This window comes from Lemur catta, chromosome 1 (assembly GCF_020740605.2).
Source record: "Lemur catta isolate mLemCat1 chromosome 1, mLemCat1.pri, whole genome shotgun sequence".
Classification (NCBI taxonomy): domain Eukaryota; kingdom Metazoa; phylum Chordata; class Mammalia; order Primates; family Lemuridae; genus Lemur; species Lemur catta.
Window position 1 is genome coordinate 274,582,857 of NC_059128.1, and position 21,644 is coordinate 274,604,500.

The 21,644-nt window shown below is 49.3% G+C and overlaps 1 protein-coding gene across 6 annotated transcripts in view; it reads left to right on the forward strand.

Moving 5' to 3' along the window:
• The window catches only part of EVA1C (eva-1 homolog C), an 84,591-nt gene that overhangs the window by 32,584 nt on the left and 30,363 nt on the right, over positions 1-21,644 (forward strand). For 3 of the 6 annotated variants that reach the window (XM_045540545.1, XM_045540550.1, XM_045540548.1), the window contains exons 2-4: positions 4,334-4,530; positions 7,942-8,065; positions 14,772-14,924. In XM_045540545.1, coding sequence (XP_045396501.1) covers positions 4,334-4,530; positions 7,942-8,065; positions 14,772-14,924 — 474 coding nt within the window. The remainder of the gene's footprint in view (positions 1-4,333; positions 4,531-7,941; positions 8,066-14,771; positions 14,925-21,644) is intronic. The other 3 variants (XM_045540547.1, XM_045540546.1, XM_045540551.1) reach the window with 3 other exon arrangements.

Genomic DNA, 21,644 nt, shown 5'->3' on the forward strand with positions numbered 1-21,644 from the left:
GGGTTGAAGATCAAAGCTATATTTCACAATATCACACTCCTATAGAACACTTTGGGGCACACTCCCTGAATCTTTGAACATCGGTTATTTACGTCATTCTGGTCATTATCTAGTCACTGGATTATTTGTATATAAATGGATTTTCATTGTAAAGATGATGGGGCTGGTGACACCAGGAATGGCTTCCCTGGTCTTTCTCAAGACAGAGGAGAGCTCCTGCCACTCTGAGGGGTTCATTTCCCATGAACTCGTTATCTACATTTTAAAAAGGAAAATGTAAAAAAGCTTTATCTGAACTATTCTAAGATTTGCTCAACCCAAGCCTTTCAGACATTCCTTTGAGGAAGGTTCTAGCCATGGTGGTAGCTGCAGGAGCCTTGCCTGATACGATGGGTTTGTCCACCAGGGAAGAGGGTGTCTTGAAGTTAAACATGAGCTGTATCAAGGCCACTGAGCTACATGAAGCTGATGAAGAGGGTCTACGCCCTCCCATATCCCCTCCCCACCAGTTTAACAAGGATGAACAGAGTGTCTCCAGGCTCTACTGGACTCCAAGGACTAATTTCTTAACAGAGTGTACATTTCTGTCTTCTCAAAGGATAGTGATTACTTGGCCACAAATTGAGTTAGACTGTAAAAGCTCTGGCTGAGACCGTTAAGAAATAAGGCATTGTTGACTGGTCCAACGTGATGGAGAATTTGATCCAGAGAGAACCATTAATAAAAAGCTGCATTAGTAGTTGGTTTTTAAAAAGGATCTCTTTTGAACCAGCCAAAAAACCAAGGTGTGGGGAAGCTGAGTGCTGTGTTCACCTCCCCCGACACATTGGGAAGCCTGTGCTTGCCCACCAGGACGAGGGTGCTGGGAAGGGCATTAGACTGGGAGCGGCTCATCTGTCGTCTGCCTTTTGTTCAAGGACACTTTGGCAGTAGCCTCCTGCTCCAGCCACTCCTACCTTCTTCCTGGGAGATGCCTGGCCCAGAGGGCATCTTCACTCTCAGTCCTGGCATCCTCATTTCCGGCAACCTTCCCCACCTACTCCTTATACCCTCTTCCATGGCCACTCTTGGACATTTCCATCACCTGCAACTGTTCCACCTTGAAATCCCTATTCAGACAACTCACAGGCACAGCCTCCTGCCTCTCCAGGCTGCCATGTGATCGCCCCAGTCAGACCTTGCTGCTCTCAGCAGGACCTGTAGTCCCGGGGGCCTTTCCCACTCCTGCACTCATATGTTTCCTTATATTTAGCTTGGATCCCATGATCCATCATTTTGAGCAGCCTCTTGGCAGTACCCACTTTCAAATTTGTTGGACCACAAACCACCGTAGGAAATATACTTTGTGTATGACCTAGGGCTCATCTGCATATATGTTTATATATACATATATGTATGTGCATAGACCTCTCCCACCTTTAACCCAATCATAATTATTTAAAAACCTCTCCCTGAACATCAGCTCTTACAACGCTAGCCCCATTTCTCTCATCTTCATCAGGGTGTTGCAGAATCATCTGTGTCAGTCAACTGTATTGGTTTCCTATCGCTGCTGCAACAAATCACCACAAACTTAGTGACTTAAAACAGCACAAATGTATTGTCTCATAGTCCTGGCAGTCAGAGGTCAAAAGCTAAGTGTGGGCAGGGCTGCATTTCTTCTGGAGGCCTCAGGGCAGAATCTGTTTCTTTGCCTTTTCCAGTTTCTGAAGGCCGCCTGCATTCTTGGGCTCAGGCTGAATGGCTCCAGTGGCTGGCTCCGTTGTCACACCTCCCTTCTCTGACTTTGAATCTCTTGCCTCCTTGATTATATCAGGCCTCCCAGATAATCCCCGAGAGCCGCCCCATCTCAAAATCCCTAATCACATCTGCAGAGCCCCTTTTGCAGCATAAGGTAACATAATCATGAGTCAAGGGGATTAAGGCCTGTGGACATCTTTAGCGGTCATTATGCTGCCTGCCACACGAACCATCTTTGATTTCTCAACTTCCACTCACTTTCCAACGTTTTACTGGCTTCTGTCCTCACCCACCATCCCAAATGGCCTCCAAGTGGTCCTTGCTGACCTCCATGTTGCTGACACCAATGGGTAGTTTTAGTGTCCTTCTTCCTGAACTTTTGACACTGTAGACCAAGAAGAATGAGGCACAAGAGGAGGGCACCTGCGGAGGACCAGAGCACGCGGGGTGACTCTGGGGCCTGTCCCAGTGGCACTGTGGCTGGCTGCAGAAGAAAGCGTTCCACACTCCCCTTGCTCCACAAATCGCCCAAGGCTCTGCGGTGTCTAGACTTTCTTTATTTGTTTAAAACTATCGGTCAGATAACTTCAGGTGGAGTTCTTTTAAACAAACACTTTTACTTACAAATCCCAAGTGGGTAGCTGGGCGAACTTTGACAAAGTAAAGCATGTGTCCACCATGCAGATGAAGGACCAGAGCATTGCCTGCTCACCTGAACGCCCCCAGGTCTAAGGACAGGGGTAGCAGCCTGGGGCACTTCTGAGTGGGAGCTGGCTTAGGGGTAGCATCACGGTGACCCTGATTTTCCTGGGGCAGAGTGTCACTCGGGACGGGTGCTGAGATCCCACAAAGGAGGCCGGAATCTCCAGTGTTCGTGGCTTTATCAGGGCCCTTCTGTGTGCCCTGCAGGAAGACGATGACCCACAGCTCTGGGCCATGGAGGGGTCTCAGGCCGGCCTCGCTCGGAGCCCGGCGGGCACAGTGTGACAGTGATGATGCCCCAACAGCAGGACCCTGCCCCACACTCCTGGTGTCTGATGTCCCTTTTGCCGCTCGCGTCAGATTTTGCTTCTCTCAGTGAACTTAGGGTAGCTGGTTTCTTGGCCATTCTTCCGGTGGTTTCCAAAGATGAAAAAGAAGGCGTTTCGGCAAAAGTCCAGCAGAGGCGTGCAGGGGAGCACGAGCAATCCTCGCCCTCGGAACACTGAGTGGAGAGTGTGAGGCCCCCGGCCGCCCTCTCGGTCCCTCTGACCGCAAGTTTCAGGGAAGCCCAGGGAGCAGGACTGGGCACTTTTTTCCGTGTGAGAGGATTTTGAAACCCAAACGGGATGAACTCAAGCACAGACCGGCGTGTGGGAACTGGGGAGCCCTGAAGCCTCCCCCTTCCTGCCACCCCCTCCATCTCTGAAGCCGAGGCTGCCAAACCCGCCCCCGCTCCCCTCAGCAGAAAGGCGCTGGCGGCCCTCCCAGCCGCTCCCCGTGACCTCGTGAGGTGTGAGGAGGAGGAAGGGAGCCTACATTCGGGGCGAGCCTTCCTTTCTCCTCTCTGAGGAGCAGCAGGGCGGCCCCGAGCTTCTCAGAGCCGGGCGGTGACACTCCTCCAACCTGCCTGAGAAGTGGCCGGGAGCCTGGGACCGGGGGCCTGACTTATTTCCTGTGGCTGCTGCCACAAATTCCCAAAACCTGCGCGGCTGAAAACAGCAGAAAGTCATTCTCTCGCGGTTCTGGAGGCCAGAAAGCTGAAATCAAGGTGTCGGCAGGGCCTTGCTGGCTCTGAGGGTTCCGGGGAGGAATCCTTCCTTGCCTGGCCCGGCGTCTGGTGTGGCCGGCAGTCTCGGCTTCCCGGGCTCCCTCGTAGCTGCGTCGCCCCGTCTGCACCTGGGTGTCTTCCCTGTGTCTCTTCTCTTCTCTGAAGGACACCGGTCATATGGTGTTAAGGATCTACTTTACTCCAGTGTGACCTCATCGTAACTAATGACATCCGCAAATAATGAGGTCACATTCTGGGGTTCCTGGTGAGCAGAAGTTAGCGGGGGACACTGTTCAACCCACCACAAAGCCCCCCCGTCTCCCCCCAACCACACACACACACACACACACACACACACACTTCAGAGCCCGCGTCTACTCAGCACAGGGGGCCCCGCCTGGCTTTCCTTTCCAGGGTGAGGCAGGCCAGGGGGGTTTCCTGAATAAAACTGCATCTCCGCACTGCAGGAGGGCATGGCCTCACTAGCGGGAGGTCAGCGAACGCAAGTCTCCCTCCGGGCAGGCACGCACACGCCCAGCGGACACCCACTCACAATTCTTTCCTCTTTAGAGAGGCACTTCAGGACTCCTTGGCTCCTGGCCCATCCCCTAGTGCAACCTGAAGGGGAACGAGCCCCCCGAACCTCCCAGTGGGCCACCCGAGACCCGGGGTTCTGGCACCTTCTCCTGCAGCCCCCTCTCAGGGCCTGGTTTGGTGACCTCTCCACCAGAGCTGCCAGGAAGGCCCCACCCGCACTGTCCCGCCTGAGCGGCCCCCGCCCCTGAACCTGTGAAGGAGCGGTGGGTTCCTGGGCCTCTTGTAACCAGGCTGAATATTTTCCAGGTTACCTAACCAAACTCCTGCAAAACCACACCGCCTATGCCTGTGACGGGGACCATTTGAACCTACAGTGCCCTCGGCATTCTACGATAAGTGTCCAATCGGCATTTTATGGGCAAGATTACCAAATGTGTAATTCCCAGCAGCCTGCCTCCCAGAGGGAAGACAGCTTAACCTGTGTGGCGCCCACCACCTTCCAGGTATTGCCTTTTGTAGATGTGCTAAGATGATAAAATGGTTTCCACACTCTCTTTCTCTCTCTCTCTGGATATACATTTGTGATTATATATAGTTTGCTCCAAGCAAAACTGATCCATGAAAATGCCCATTTATGCAACCGTTGGTTTTGCAGATGACCTATTATTTGCTTTTCAAAAGGATTCTCTACCAAACAAGTTTAAATAGAGTTGCTTCCTATTGGAGGGCTCCCTTAGTGCACCTGCACTATGAATTTCTTCATGAGCGAACTTCTTACTGCAGTCAAAGTACAGTCATGTTGGGCTTCAACCTCTGGGCCCACATCTCCCATAAATGCCCCAGTAGGAGAGAAAGGCTGTGGATTCTTTAATGGAAACCGCAAGTATCTCTATGAGGCAGACGTCTGAGGTCATGACCCACTTCTTAGAAAATGTACTTGAGCAAGGGAAATATCTATAATGGTCTTTTGCTTTTTTATGGTTTGCTTCTCCAATTGTAGATGATCACATTTTTTATTCTTGCTTGGAGCTATTTTGGGTGGCCTCTGCTGAATTCATCTTTCTACTGCATAATACCAGCAATGAGGTGAGAGGGAGAGGCTTTTAAGTCATTCTTTTTGTGGTTGGCATATTTAGGGAAAGATTTGGCATATTTAGGTTAGTATTTCAGTGATGGTTTTAGACTCTTCATGGCTTTCAGTTATGTAAGCAACTTCTACTCCACCATCCCCGGCCCCCTGACATTTATAACTAGCTGGTCACGATGAATGACCGAGTCACTTGGCCTTGGACTTGTTTTAATGCCTCCCTGGTTTCATGTGAATGTGTGGCAGGCAGGGAGTGTGGAGCAGGAGGCACATTAGAAGTCAGTTTGATTTTGTCAGCCATAGGCATGTGGACAAAGATATTATAGAGAAAAAGGGTTGAATTTTTTAAAAATGATAAATTTACTAAGGAAGACTAAGGACACATAGAATTAGCTTTAGTGCTATGTAGCTCTCCCTAAGGCCCAAAAAGGAGAAACAAAAATAAGATGATGATGTCAGGATTTTTCTGTTTCTCACACCATTTATTGCTTCCATTCCGAGCATTGTCGTATCTGAATAGCCATGTGATTGGTAAACACCGGCTGAGTAGCCAAAAAGAATGTGTTTGAATAAATTCCCTGGACGTGGTTTCCAGCCCTGAGGAGAGACAGCATGTTTCTTGGGGAGGCAAGGAGTTGCTTTCCTCGTGTGCCCCACTGTCTTAGGATGTTTCGTGTTGCTATTACGGAATACCTGAGACTGGGTAGTTTATAAAGAATAGAAGTTTATTTCTCATGGTTCTGGAGGATGGGAAGTCCAAGATGAAGGTGCTGTTTGGTGTTTGGTGAGGGTCCCATCTCAGCTTCCGGGGTGGCAACTTGAATGCTGCTGCATCCTTCTGGGGGGCAGTGGGGTGGGGGGAGTACCAGTCCTCATGTGGCAGAAGGAGGGGGGCCAAACTTGCCCTTTTATAGCGAGCCTATGCCCACTATAACAACCTACCCCGCAATAACAGCATTAATCCATCCAAAAGAGTGGAGCCCTCAGGGCCCAATCATCTCTTAAAGTCCCTACCTCCTAATACTGTTACAGTGGCAATTAAATTTCAACGTGAGTTTTGGAGAGGACAAACATTCCAACCACAGCACCCACCCCACCCCCAATTCTCCCCCTTGGTGCCATGTCCCTCTTAGGCCACCCCCCATCCTCACCCACCCACTCTGCCCACCCATCCCTGGTTCCCAGGGCATCTGCTGCCCTCCTAGGCTCATGAAAAGAACATTGCCCAGTGCCAAAAGGGCAGAAGTGCCTACTTTGTGCAAGTATGAACTCTTGGCACACTGGAGTCCCAAAGCATGGGCACCACCCACACCCTTACTCTGGTGCCTGCCTCTACCAGGCACCCCTGAGGGATGTTCCCTAGCCAGACTGACAAGTTAGCATTTGTGAACACAGTTCTGATGTTGTTCAGAGGGTTTGTTTGCCAGAAACATCCCCATGCCCAGCTCTTTCAGCCAGAGATCAAGAGATCCTTCACTTTGTGTCTTTTAAGCTGCCCTGGGAACTGAGGCAAGGTGCTTCCTTGGAGGGAGGTTGCTTAAGGCAGGGAGACTACAGCTGACCCAGCCTCTGACTAAATGCCAACAGGAAATCCCCTCTCTGCATCTTTCTGCTCTTAACACAGTTTGGAAATAGCCCTGCCCTGGAGCCTGCAGTGACATCTGAGAGCTGAGTCATTTCACCATGACCTTGGCCACACCAATGTGCTCAGTCATCTGAAAACTGCACCTGGGGGGAGTGGTTCAAGAGGTTTACCTGGACATTTTTCCTGATTGATGCATTTCTGCCAGGCCCCTGCGGTGACAGGTGACATCTGGTGGGGCCGGCATTGTGCACGGAAGTATTCCATGAGGAGAACGTGGCCACTCAGAGAGGCTCGTGAACCTGCACTAAAGTCTAAATTCAGGCCTAAAGTAACAAGTAGATTCTTGGGACCTTTTTTTTTTTTTTTTACTGTGCTTGGTGTCCTTGTTACCAGAACCAAGTCCAGGACCTCAGTGTTTCTCACAGGCAGGGCTCGTTCCATTTGGGAACTGAGACTTGAAAGTACAACAACAAAATGGGGGCCTTCCCCCACCCCGCCATCCCCCCCAACCACACCCCAGCCTAGGAGAGGGTGTTCTGTGAGCTTTGCCGGGGCAGATTCATTAACAAATCAGGAAGTTGCCCAGAAAAACATTGGGGTTGGAGGGAGAGAAAGAGAGAGAGAGACTGAGATTTGGAGGGAAGCAGAAAGTGTGAGTATTCCGCTAAGAAAATTGCTGACCGAGGGAGAAGGGGGCCCTGTACTCTTGAGTTTTGTGAGGGTAGGAATCAGCTTTTTAATTTTTATTTGTTGGCCTGGATAATGGGTCCCCCCAAGGCTTCCCCAAATGCCCATCTCTCCTGTGGCCTGTCTAGGGCTGTTTCTAAGGATGAGGGGCCAGGACTGTGATTTCTGATGGCCGAGGCTGTCAGCTAGAAGCGAGGGGACGCCTTCTCGAAGGGGGACCTCGAAGGCCCCTGTAGCCCAAGATGCAAGGACACTCTGGAGCCTCAGCAATGTGGCTTTGCTGAAAGTGTGAGCAGCGGTGCCGGTCATGGTGGATCGGAGGCTGGTTTTCTGATGGGCCCTCGTGCTGTTGGGTCAGTTTTCTCCTTTGGGAAAGAGGAGACGACCAGGAAGCCAACCGATCACCCGCCTGCCTGTGCTTTGGCCTAAGACATGGTGCAGGCCAACACGCACCCCGGCCAGGCCCTCACAAAGCCCAGAGCAGCTCAGGTTCAGGGTCTGGCGGACACTGAGTGCGGTTTTCAAGCCTATCCCTTTTCTACCCCCTCATTCTAGAAGGTGCTGGACGAATGCCAGAACCAGCGGGCCTGCCACCTCCTGGTCAATAGCCGTGTTTTTGGACCTGACCTTTGTCCAGGAAGCAGTAAATACCTCCTGGTCTCCTTTAAATGCCAACCTAGTAAGTAACTTCTGAGGGGAACCGTGTGTTTGGGGTGCGGTTCCCTGTGTCATTCACGCTCGAGGTGAAAATTCCCTGTGGTCTGCGTTTGTCTGACTTTGAAATTCTCGTTAATAGGAATGTCCAGCCTCGTAGAGAGAATGTGTGTGCCCGCATATGTGTGAGTTCTTATAAATGCCCGGATTTTAAAAATCCTTCCTAATATAAAAAACTCAGTTGTACTGATGCTGAAAATATCAGGGGTGGTGAGAGACTGCGATTTCTGTTCCTTAAAATTGTGCTGGTCAGAGGCCGTCCTGTGCAGAGGCAGAAAGAATACCCTTCCTGAGGAGGCCCTCGTTCAAGGTGCTCACAATCAGAGAACCTAGATGGTGGGAATGTGACTGGTTATTGTGATATTCTTTCACATTTTCTATATATTTGAATTTTTCATTTTTCATAATAGAAAGTTGGGAAAAACCAGCCCTAAGAGAAATCAAATGGCCTTTGTAAAATTGGCCCACCCTGGCTTAAGTCAGGGACACAGCGTCAATACTACAGTGTGCTATTTGGTCTGCTGATTAATTTCATTTTAGCAAGCACTTAATCAGCGCCTGCCGTGTGCAGCGTTGGGCCAGGAGTTGGATATAAGGAGAACTCACATCCTGGAGAGGCTTCCCCCGGATGGCGGTTCCATCTCGGGCAGTTGCCACACCCCTTCCAGGGCAGCTTCCAACCTTCCTTCACCCAACAAGCCTTTAGTGGAGTCTTCACAGAGCCCGTTCCTTCTCCGCGGTCAGGCTCCAGCCCAGATGGCGCCTTTCCAGAGAGACCCTCTCTATCCAAGGAATCTAAGGCAGCGCCCACTTCCTCACGCCCGCCATGCCTCTAGCACACCATCCTATTTCATCTTCTCACAGCACCAGCATGACCTGGGCTTACCTTATTTGTGACTTATGTCTTATTTACACACATGCTTACAACGTGAGCATGACTCTGTGTTGTTCACTCTTGTAACCCCAGATCAGTGGGTGCTCTATACATATTCATGGAACAAGTGTACACCCAAGGTGGGTCCGGTGGCTCACACCTGTAATCCCAGCACTTTGGGAGGCCGAGGCAGGAAGATTGCCTGGGGCCAGGAGTTCAAGACCAGCCTGGGCGATAGCACAACTCTATCTCTACAAAAATTTTTTAAAAAAATTAGCGGGGTGTGGTGGTACTTGCCTGTAGTCCCAGCTACTCAGGAGGCTGAGGCAAGAGGATCACTCAAGCCCAGGAGTTCGAGGCTGCAGTGAGCTGTGATCCGGCCACTGCATTCCAGCCTGGACAACAGAGAAAGACCCTGTCTCTATTTACAAACAAAGACAAATAAACAAAATAAAAGCCAGTGTTCACCCAGCAGGAGCTAGGTACCGTGCTTAGCGCTGGGGAAACACAGGTGAGCACTTCCTAAGTAACCCGATCGTGCAGTCCAGTGGGGGCCGGATAGCCATGTGGATCACACAAATGTGCAAGATTCCAAGCGGGGCCGGGGCTTCCATGGGGAGGCCCTGGGAACCGTGTAAGTAGCTCCCGTACTATGTAAGTAGCATCGCCCTCAGTGGGGTTCAGGAGCGGCTCTTCTGAGCAGGTGATGATGGAGCTGAGAGCTGCAGGGGTGGGGGACAGAGAGCGCTCCATGCAGTAGCCTGTGGCTGGGGGTGCAGGGGCGTTGGCGCAGCCAGTGAGGGGGCCAGGTTGGGGAGTGGCCTCAAGGGAGTACCATCCGGAGAGCTGGAGCAGGGTCCAGGGCCCTCGCGGCCAGGGAAGGAGTTGTGCTCTACCTGTAGGGCAGCGTCTAAGCAGGGAGGGTGCTTGAGAAGGTCAGAAAGCCCCTAGGGCTGCTGTCCCATGAACAGATCAAGGGGTAGACCCTTGTGTCACCTGGACCCTGGTAACCCGAGGCACTGCCCTGTGGGAAGTGGTAGAAGTGAGATTGTCTCCACACCTTGCTGCCTCTTTTCCTGCAGCTCTCCCACCTCCCGAGGTTCTTCTCCTCCATTTTCCCAGAGGCAGCGCCTGCGTGACACCCTGATTGTCTGTCGGCACCACGGCTGCCCCTGTGGGTGTGGGAGCCGAGTCTCATCGTGGGAGCCGGTCACGTGCGTCTCTCCCCAGCTCTGTGCTCTGTGAAATCTGCCATGTGGGAGAGCTTGCACCAGGGAAAGCAGCAAATGCCACGAATCAGGGTGCATTTGTTTGTTTGTTTGGAGAGCTAGGTTACTGGCAAACCTCACCGGAACCTTCTTTTTGCTAGTGTGCACCGTGCAGCCCTTCAGGGAATTTAGGTTTCAGCGAGGCTTTGCATATCCTTTCCTGCTATGTAGCCACTGTGTGGCCTTGGGCAGTGTGGGGACACTTCCCGAGGCACCAGGACTCCACTGAAACATGAAGATAATGTCCCTTCTGCATAGAGCTGTTGTGGAGACTGTGAAAATACAGTGTTGTATGTAAAATGCTTAGCTCGGGACCTGTCATGGAGTGGGGCTCAGTGATTGGTAGCTATATTCCAATAAGCAGATGAAAGTCATTCTTGCTAAAGATGTGAATGACTGAAACACAGAGATACAGCAAGGGTTGGGGGAGGGGTGTGGTCTGCCCTGGGGGCAGGCAATAGCAGGGGACACTGTCTATAGAGAATTTCAAAACACAATAAAGGTGACTAAATGTCTGCATTTTGATACCACCACACAGTGGCAATTGCAGGCAAAGTCAGTAATAAAATACTGTCGTCACGGCAGATCCTCCCCTGCGCACCTTTGCAAGGCCACTGCTGGGGAACTGAATGACCCACGTAACCCCCTAACTGGTAGAATGAGGAGCTGTTGTCCTGTAAGCAGAGTCGTGGTTCTGCCTTCCCAGGCTCCTGTCACTCTCCCCATCTAAACCCCCAGGAGCATTGGCAACCTGCTTCTGGAAGGCTGCCCATGCCTTCTCTGATCTGAGACCAACTGGGAACTCTAACCCAGCTCTAAAACACATTCTCATCCTCTGAGAAAAGTAGCAATGATGTTAGTAGTCCCATTGTTTTTTTGGAATCCAGAAATGTCACTCTTAGGTAATCGTGAATTAGCACATTCCCAAGGAAGCAAACGACTCAACATAATACAACAGCCACCCCGAGGACATAACGTGACATACACAGACCCCCTCTACTCCCCTCTAGGACAGGATCTGCCCACAATCTGGGGACGCAATCCCTGGAGGCCTTGCATTCAGGTGTTGTGTTACTCTGGGAGGGTTTTATTGGCATCAAGGCTGCCTTTAATGAATGGGCTTTAATAAATCAAAGAGATGTGGCTAATAAATGCATTTCATGACAGGCCTTAAAAAAATATTCTAGTTTTTTTAAAATTCTGAATAAAAAAGAAAGAAAAAAAGTAAGCCTGTCAAAGAAGGTTCCAGTCTGCCGAGATAAAGCTTGGGTTTGTCCTGCCTTCTCCCGCCCCCCTTCTGGAGCAGCTCTGCCCCAGAGGGCATTCTTAGCATTTTTTGGTGCTCTCCCAGTTGGAAGGGTGCTTTGGCTCTTGTTTCTATCTGTGCCCTCTTTTTGCATCAAAGGCTCCAAATCTGGCAAAATTTCGGTGTTGGTGGGATTTAGCATCTACTCATAAACAGCACTGAAGAACTCATGCCAGTGCGGATGTGACTCACCAAAGAGAATCAAACCCTCCGATGTTGGGGTCAGACCTAGTGTTCTTTTTATTTAGGAAAAAAAAACCCCAAAACTATCCTTAGCTCTAAGTTTAAGCTGCTATATTAAGATTCCAATCAGTGGGTGAAGAGCCTTCAGAACATTTGCTTAGTCACCATTTTAATGTGCCCTCCTCCTCGTGGTGGCTTTTTGTGTATGTTAAACCACTAGCGAGGAAGGGGACTTGTGAGCATCTGTAACCTGGTTTCTGCTCCGAGCCTTTCATTCATCTTGAATGTTGCATCGTCATGGATAGAAGGGCCGAGGTTCACCAGCACCAAAGCTGGAGATAATCTTGGGATCCTAAAAACTTTTCCTTCCTGTCGTTCAAAAGTTTGGTCTCACTGCTGCTCCTCTGTTTTTGATAGAAAGTTGTGGGAATTTACAAGTAACAGAAAACTGGGGTTTATATTTGGGAATTATTTTTTTTCATGATTTAAGTGTAGGGCTTAACATGATGGATTCCAGGAGATGAAGACCCGGCCGGCCGCTGTAGTAGCCGGTGTGTCCTGTTCACGCCCTGCTGTGAGGTTTAAGGTGGGAGCTTGCAAACTGCTGTGACTGCAGCCACAGTGTGAAAAGCATTCTACCTTGTAGCCCAGCGTAGCACATACTCGCATACATACAACTGAAAAAAATGTTTTAAAGTGCAAAACAGTGTTTATCCTTTCTTCACGTATGCCCTTTGATGTTTTCTAAGCTACTTTACTCTTTATTTTTATTTATTTATTTATTTATTTAGAGACAGAGTCTCACTCTGTCTCCCAGGCTGGAGTGCAGTGGCACAATCATAGCTCACTGTAACCTGGAACTCCTGGGCTCCAGTGATCCTCCTGCCTCAGCCTCCCAAGTAGCTGGGATTGCAGGTGCATGCCGCTATGCTGGGCTAATTTAAAATTTTTTTTTTGTAGAGGCAGGATCTCGCTATGTTGCCCAGGTCTATCTCGAACTCTTGGCCTCAAGTGATCCTCCTGCCTCGACCTCCACAGTACTGGGATTATAGATGTGAGCCACCATGCCTGGCTTTTATTTTTTTTAAATCGCTAGTCACAAGTCACTAATGATTTCAAGACTCATTAATGGGCCTCAAATCACAATTTTGGAAAATTTTGGCTTGAGGTGTGTCAGGGACCTGGCATCAGCCTGCACTTCCCATCCAGGAAAGAAACGTGGAAGGAAAACATGAATGAATGGGAAGAGTGAGAGGCAGGGGTGCGTGGGGGGCTAGTTTTTCTCCCCCCACCTGGCCCCCACCAGGCCAGCCTGTGACAGCCCGAGCAACTCCTGACGTTTAGCTCTTCTTTGCAGTTGACTCCGATGCTTGTTTGGCTGAAAGATGCACCTTTCTACTATGCGGTTGCCCTTTCAAAGTAGAAAACCCAGAGCAGGGGGTGATAGGGTGGTGCTGGCATTTTTTTCTAATTTTTCTTGACAAAACGTTGGGGGGAGGAGAACATATGCAAATAAATGACCACAGTCTGCTTTATGTTTTGCTTAGCTTTTATTTTGCAAAATTTAAGATAAGTGACAAGCTAGGACAAGATTTGCTAACACATAAAAGGTAAAAGTTAGTATCCAGAATACACGAGTCACTCCTACAAACGATTTCTAAAAATCCAACCCACGACATGCAAAGGATTCAAAGAGGTCGTTCACAGGAGAGCAGTTTTGCGTGTTAAATTCATTAATACATTTGAAGTTCTTAGCACAGGGCCTAGTTGAGAGCAAATACTCAGTACTCAACAAGTGTTAGAGATTGTTACTTTTAAAATAATTAATATTATTTTTAAAATTTCTTTATTGAAGTGTAATTTACATAGATAAAATTCACCCCCTTTTAAGTCTATAGTTCAGTGATTTTTTTTTTTAGTAAGTTTACTGACTTGTGCAACCATGACCACAATTCAGCTGTAGAACATTCCTACCATCTCGTAAACTCTCCTCGTGTCCATTTGCTCTCACTCCTTAATCCCAACTCCAACCTCAGGGATCCGCTAATCTACATCCCGCCCCTGTAGGTTGCCTTCTCTGGATATTTCACATAAATGGAATCATACTATATGTGGCTTTTTGTGTCTGGAATATTAGGTGTCATTGCTTTTAAAAATCAAATCATTATTAAACATTTTTACTAATTGAATGGGTTGGGGGTACATTCTTTTAAAAAAAAACCCAATAAATTATGTTTTCCTCAGCAGTGCATTTATAAGGCTAACTCCGTATGACATTGCAAAGAAAGATTTTACTATGGTAAGCAGATTAAACAAACAAACAAATTTTTCCCTAAATTCTTTGGGAACAAAGTACGACATGATTCAGATCATCCTAACCTAGAATGCGCCGTCAGCGTGAGGGTCAATTGTTCCTGGATTACCAGATTTGGGACGGACTTCTCCTACTTCTCTAAAGAAGGATTCTTAACAGACACAGTGCTTTGTTTTTGCCCCTTTCCCTGGAAATAATGTGATTTTATATCATCTTTCTCCCTTTTTAAATACATAAATGGGAAAGCTAGTTGTGGAGACGGTGGTGAGGTTTAACCGGGCTGTCTCTGGGGGTCTAATGCTTCTTTCAGGTAATCCCTGGTGTTTACTTGTGTGGATCCCAAGCCAACGTTTGAGAAAAGGCTCCCTTCAATTAAGGAACATGTGACCTCAGGGGAGGAGAGAGAGAAACTTCCTTACGGCCAGTCCCTTCCTGGGACCCAAACCAGCCAGCGCACCTGCCTTCACCCCGGCCCCTCTGCCCGCTTTGCCCCTGCGTAGACCTCCTGGGGTGTTTGCGCTTGTCCACAGGCTGCCTCCCACCCCTTCCTGCAGAGGGCTTTATTTTCTAGGGTTAGAGACCCCATGGGCAGGCAGGGCCATCTGGATTGCCCGCTTTTCAGGGTGCAGACCTGGGGGTCGGGGATGAGCAGCGGGGCTTGGATGGTGCTCACCGATTCCTTCTGGGGGAAGCTGATGGTGCTGCCGATTTTTATTTCTGCTTCAGATGAATTAAAAAACAAAACCGTGTGTGAAGACCAGGAGCTGAAACTGCACTGCCACGAATCCAAGTTTCTCAACATCTACTTTGCAGCCTACGGCAGGAGGACTCAGGACAGGGACGTCTGCTCCTTGGGAGCAGAGCGGCTCCCCCCCTTCGGTATGTGTTGTTATATGGTTACAATTGGGGCTCTGTCTGTGTGGATCGGGGCCCTGGCTCCCCCAGGAAGGAAGCCATGGCAGCCGCCAGCACCTGGGTTAGAGAGAATGCCAAGGACAGGCAGGAACCACCGCACCGTGGGTGCGCCTCTTTCTCCTCCACGTTCCTGAATCTGTCATTGTTCAGTCATTCAACACGGAGTGGTTTTTGAGCACCTGCTGTATGCAGGGCCCTGTTCTAGGCATGGGGGAGCCATCAGTGACCAACACAGAGTCTGCTCCCTCACCCTACACAGAGCTGACCTTGCAGCCATGGTTGGGGAGGTGGTGAGAAAACAGATAATAAGTGAGCAAATATGTTGTATGTCAGCTGCAGATGAATAAGTGCTCGGGGTCGGACAAGTGCTCGGTGGGGAAGGCTGAGGGTGTGCTGCAGAGAGGTGCAACTCTGTGGAGTGACGGCATGCTGAGCAGAAACTTGGAGGGGCCGAAGGAGTGAGCCTGCAACTGCCTGGGGATGAGTGTCCAAGTGGAGAGAGGATCAAGTTCAAGGCCCTGAGGCCGGACAGTAGCCAGGTGTTTAGTGGCAGAAGAGCCCAGCGTACCATTCTTCTTGCAGGTGATGGCTGTGATAGGGCCTGAGAGCTTCACCCAGCAGAGCTGTCCTGTATGAGCCAGAGAAACAGAACCATAGCATACGTATATGCCTATTTATATGGAGACAGAGGGGTGTTAAGGAATTCACTCACATGATTGTGGGGCTGGCAAGTCTGAAATCTGCCGGGGAGGTGGGCAGGCTGGAGACCCAGGGAGGAGTTGAGGTTGCAGTCCTGAGTCTGAGTTCTGCAGGACAGCAGGCTGGAAGCTCAGGCAGGATTTTAGTGTTGCACCCTGGAGAAAAATTCCTTTTCAGGGAAACCTCAGTCTTTGCTCCTATAACCTTCAACTGATTAGAGGAGGCCCATCCACATTATGGAGGGTAATCTGCTTTACTCAGAGTCTGCTGATTTGAGTGCTAGTCACATCTTAAAAATACCTTCACAGCAACATCTAGATTGGTGTCTGACCAAACAGCTCAGCACTATAAAAGATCTGTGAACAGAAGGCTCTGTGCCCCTTGCTGAGTTGTTCAGGGTGGAAAGTTTGAGCTCACAGAGCAAAACCCACCAGCTCATCCTCTTCCCTCCCTTGGTCCTCACAATCCACTGCACCTGGTAGACGTGCGAGGGTGAGAACCAGGCCCGCCGCTGCACATGTGAGCCACAGCCACAGTGCCAGAGCCCTCTTGCCCTGCACTCTGCGGCTTGATGAGGCTCTAAGGGAAAACCAAAGGGCCCCAAGAGTGCCCCAATCATTCTGTCCCCGGCCTCATGGAGACCTCAGCTGTGTCCTCACCTTTTAGGTTAGCGCTAAGGGCAGAGCCGTGCATGTAGAAATACAGACCTTTGGCTCCTGTGCTGATATCTTTTCTCAGCCTAGCTGAATGCTAAAAAAATCATTCACCCCTTGGCCCAGGTAGACTGCCATTGGAAGTTTTAAATTGCACTGGGCATGTACTCCCTGCAGAATCATCAGTTCACCCCTCTTGTCTAAGCATGCTTTAATATCACGCACACTCTTGATCTGTCTCCCACCAGCCACCCATCCACTCCCTGCACCAGTCCTGTGGGCTCTCCCCAGTGGTGACACATCTCCAATTTGGCCACTTTGCTCCCAGCCCACTCTGGGCATCTCTGCCCTGGACATGGAAGCTGCCTCCCTTCCTCACTTAGCAGCTGGAGGGATTTTATGTAAATCAAATCAGATCACACCACCATCAGCCCCAAAGCCCTTCCCTCTGCCCACTGTCATTAGAATCCATCCGTCCCTGGCTGTGGTCCTGCCTCTCCCTCCCTCCCCTCACTACCTCTGGAGCACTCCACGCTCATTCAAATCCCCGGGCCTTTGGCCTGGACCGGTCTCACCCCACATCCTGTGTGGCTGGCTCTGTCTCAGGATTCAGAATCAACTCGGATGTCATCGCGGAGAGGTTTCCCAGAGCGTCTGCCAGCACAGTGCCTGGTCCCTGCAGTCCCTCTCACACTGTCCTGATTTTCTTTATCTCGTGGGAACAGCTGATGTTACGTGTGTATGGTCCATCTCCCCAGAAGCTGAGTGCTGCGGGGACGGTTTCTGTGCAATTTCCAGGGCGGTGCCTGGCACAGACTGGGTGCCCATGTGAGTCCTGAGATCCGTGAATGAGTCAGAGCGCTCCTAAGTAAGGTGCCCGCACTTGGCTCCTGGGCATAGACGGTTGTCTGCTTGCAGGCTGGGAACGTGGGCCTGGTGCTGTCATAGCTTCCAGCCTCTCATGAGATGCTGGAAATCCAGGATTTTTAAAAAATGTAAAATGTTCCAACTTTTAAAACACCATGTGAGCCAAACAAAACATGCCTACAGGCCACATCCGGGCCACAGGCTGCCAGTATGTGTGTGATCTCTGCTCTGTGTCCCCAGTTATTACTGTAGCTCAGCCACGTTGCTTTGAAGAAGGGGAAGGGGCTATTTATCCTTAGCCCTAGAACCTGACTGCATAGGGGCCAGGGGCTTGGTTCCCACCGCGGACCTTGGTAAGGGTGCTCTGCAGTCCAAATCCCGGCACGTCTCGTTAGAGAGGCTGATTTGTGTCCTTTTCTCTTGCGTATAAGCTGAAGCCTGGCACAACCCCATCTGCTGCAGATTGTGGGTGCCCCATTGGAAGCACACGTGGTGAAGCCCAGCGGGGCCTCGGAGGCGCTCTCTGTGGTGAGGGACCCCTGGGATTTTCACAATAGCTGAGTGTGGCTTCAGCACTCAGATACCGTGGGAGGACATTTCCGGTTCTTTCTAAAATGTTATCTTCATCATCATCATTACTGTTCTGCACAAACACCATAATGATGTTTAACAGAAATAAGAAAGAGATTTAGCCATGAATTTTATCCGTCAGATGAAAAGATTTTTATTTTTCTGGATTTCTTCCAAGTCCTGGAGTATGAGCATAGCGCGGCTTTACATACGGCAATATGCAAGCAGATACATTTCTTTCTGCCTCTTTCCTTTAACTTCATATCATATGTGTTTTTCCATGTGGCTAACAAGATCCTAACAATGTCAATCACTTCCTAACGTCTTGTTAAAGAGATATATTAAACAATTTACTTAGCCATTCCTTAGTGGCCTGATATTTTTCGTTGTTTCCCACTTTCACATATTATGAATAATGTATCATGAGCTGGTGCTTGTAGCTTTTTCTTTCTTCTGTCTTCTCCCAGAGAAGTTATCCTTGGGACAAATTCCTTGGGATAAATTCCCAGAAGTTTTATATCAAAAGAGGCATGGGCATGTTTGCAGTTCCTCATAGATATCATCAGAGTTTTTTCCAAAACCTTGTTGTATGAATTTATATGTGTAAACAGTGATGTATGGCTGTGGGTTTCCCTGCCACTTTGGCGGCCTGATGTATGACTTTTCTGCATGTTTCCAATTTAAGAGGCATAAAATAGTCCTTTAATATTGTTTTAATTTGCCTTTCTTTGATTAGGAATGACCTTGAGCATTTCCCACGTTTTTGTGGTTATCATATTTGCACTTGCATACCTTGTCATCTCTCTAGGCTTTGCCTTTTTTTTTTCTGTTGGGATCTTTATTTAGTTATTGCACAAACTTTTATGAACTCTTGGCAGAGTAGAGATGGTAACCCTTGGCATGCTTTTCCTGCTGTAAGTGTCGCACCCTCCTCAGTCTACTTGTTTCTGAACGTACAGTTTGAGCTGGTTACTTTTTGATTCTATGTACATCCCATGTAGAATAAGTTCAGGAGGAAGGGGCTGAGTGGCTGTGGCGAGGGGCCCACTTGGTGGAAGTCAGGGTATGCCTGCAACCCCCCAAGTGACAGATGTGACACCATCGTGCCCTTATCTCCAGAGCTGCTCAAGGCCTGGCTGGCAGTATGCTCCGTGTCCCCAGTGGGACACACACTCTTCCTGGGCATTCCCAAGGATGTGAGGGTGCTCACACCTGCCTCAAAAAACCTCCAAGTTCTGGGTCCAGAGGAAGGAGGGAAGTGCCCCATGCTTTGTGTATAAAGCCCTAAGTGGTCCCATCTGAACCGCATTGGGACAGGCCAGGCTGTAGGGAAGCAGGCGCTGAGGTGGTCAGCTTCAGCCACGCGCCCCACCCTGGTTTTGCAAGCGAGTCCCGTCCTTCTCCCCACCATCCCACACACAGACAGTGACATCTGTGGGGGTTGAAGGGAGACAGCTACTCAATGCCAGCATCAGTGGCCTGGGGCAGCTGGGGACATCCCAGCACGCCTGTGTCTATTCACTGTTCAGTTGGGAGGCTCCGCCCTGGTGATGCACTTGGGCTCAGGGCATAAAGATCACAGGTGTGGGATTCTGCTCAAGGCCCTTAGCTCTCCCTAACACCTGCCTCAAGGTCCCCCCAACTCATGCCCACCACCTGATCCCAAAGCCACCCTACAATTTGGGGATTTTGTTTCTTCAGCAACCCCCTTTTAAGAATCAAAATGTGAATTTGTTTTCTATTGCTGTGTAGTGAAATACCCTCAAGCTTAATGGTTTAAAACAAAACATTTTTGACTGTGGGACAGGAATTCACGGGTAGCTTAGTCTGGCTGTTTTGCTTAGGGTCCTGGTGAGGTTGCAGCCGGGTGTTGGCTGGGGCTGCAAGGGGCCTGGCTCACGGGGTGGGCAGGGTGGTGCTGCTTGTTGATGGGAGGCTTCATTTCCCCGCCCCCACGAGTGTCCCTTAAGTGTCCTCATGACATGGCAGCTGTCTTCTCCCAGAGAAAGTGATGCAAAAAGACTGGTGAAAACCATATGCTCTCGCCTCTGCCATACGCTATTGATCTGATTCATGGTGGGAGGAGGCTGCACACGGACATGAATTGCAGGAGGTGAGGATTGGGGGCCAGCTTAAAGACTGCTGTGGGCTAACTTGTGTCCCCCCCAAGTTCATATGTTGAAGTCTTAACCCCCAGGACCTCAAAATGTGACTCAAAAAAGATAATGAAGTTAAATAGAGGTCATATGGGTGAGCCCTAATCCAATCTGACTGTATCCCTAGAAGAAGAGGAGATTGGGACCCAGAGAGGCACAGAGGAAAGGGAGTGAAGACTCAGGGGGAAGACGCCATCTACCCTCTAAGGAGAGAGGCCTCAGAAGGAACCAACCCTGCTGACACTTTGATCTTAGACTTCTAGATCTAGATTCAGAACTGTGAGGAAATAAATTTCTGGTGTTTAAGCCACCCAGTTTGTGGTACACCCTAGCAAACGGATACAAAGACTGATGACCACAACTATTAAATAGAAAGGAAGAGCAGCGAGACTGCAGAGCAATTCTGAGACCTTCAAATAGTGACATCTTACTGTCCTGCAGGTTCAAACAAAGATAGATTTGATGTCCTATCCTGAGGGTGGCTGACCCAAAGGCATTTGTGAAAGATCTTACAGCAAGTTAGATCCGTCAAAACGCATGCCACGTCCAGTGAACGAGAAACCGACAAGAAGACATGACAGTGATCCATCATCGTTGGTCCTCAATGAACACCAGCAGAACAATATTTTAACACAAGAAGCAAGCGAGCCTTTCCGAAGGCCTGGGCCTGAGGACGCAGGGCTTCAGAAAGTTCCCCTGGCTGGGCATTCGCTGTGGTGCATCATTTCCTGCTACAGTTCCATTTTCTGGGTGGGCTCCAGGGAGTCTGCTATTTCCTTAATAAGAGAATGAGAAAAACCACACAATGGGCCTTACAGGCTGGGCTTGGCCTGTCGCAAGGCCAAGTGTGGGCAGGCCTGGACTTTCCAGCCAAAGATCACGGTGCCAGGGGCTCCCGCTGCCAAGACAGCGCCACTTAAGAGCAGCCAGCCCTATTATCTAAATAAACACAGGTTGGAAGGAGTGATTAACTTCAGTTTCAGGGTTAAACAATTGCCAAAAAATAAAAATTAACATGGCTGAGTATCTTGTCATCACATGTATTGGGGGTGGAGGGCAGAATGCCAGAAACAGAAGGTGCAAACAAAACCCGCCTGGGAGGGCAATAACCACCTAAAAAAACCCCAACAAAATCCTGCGAATGGTTCAGCACTCAGTGTCAACAAAGATATGGTCGGACCTGAATTACCTTGGACCTCTTCCTGAAAACATACTGTGGGTTCTTTCACTCTCACTAGGATAAATTCTTTCACTCCCAGGGTAACTTAAAAGCACAAACTCGTGCCCACTGTAAATCACCACGGGTCCCAAGACTTCCTAGATCAAAAAGGGTTGTGTTCTTATAACTAGGGGTCTTTTCTTTTTCTTCTTCTGTTAACCTTAGAGAATATGATCAGGCATATGTCCTTAAAACTCCAAGAAAATGTAAGTTTTCCAGGGTAATTTATGGCGGCCACGTGCATTGATACAGCTTTTCTGGGTACCAGTTTGTCAGTGTGTATCAAAAGCCTTCATGTTTGAATACCCTTTGACAAAGTAATCTACTTCCAAGAATTCCTTTGGAAATAGCGTGCTTGTGTGCAACTATTTAGCTCTAAGGGTGTTCCATGTAGCATTGCTTATAATATTCAAAAATAGAATCATGAATGTCCACCAAGTGGGGATTGTAACTAGAGTTGGTACATTCATAAGAAAAAAACTATGCAGCTTTTTCAAATAATGCTTATTTTAAAATGTTC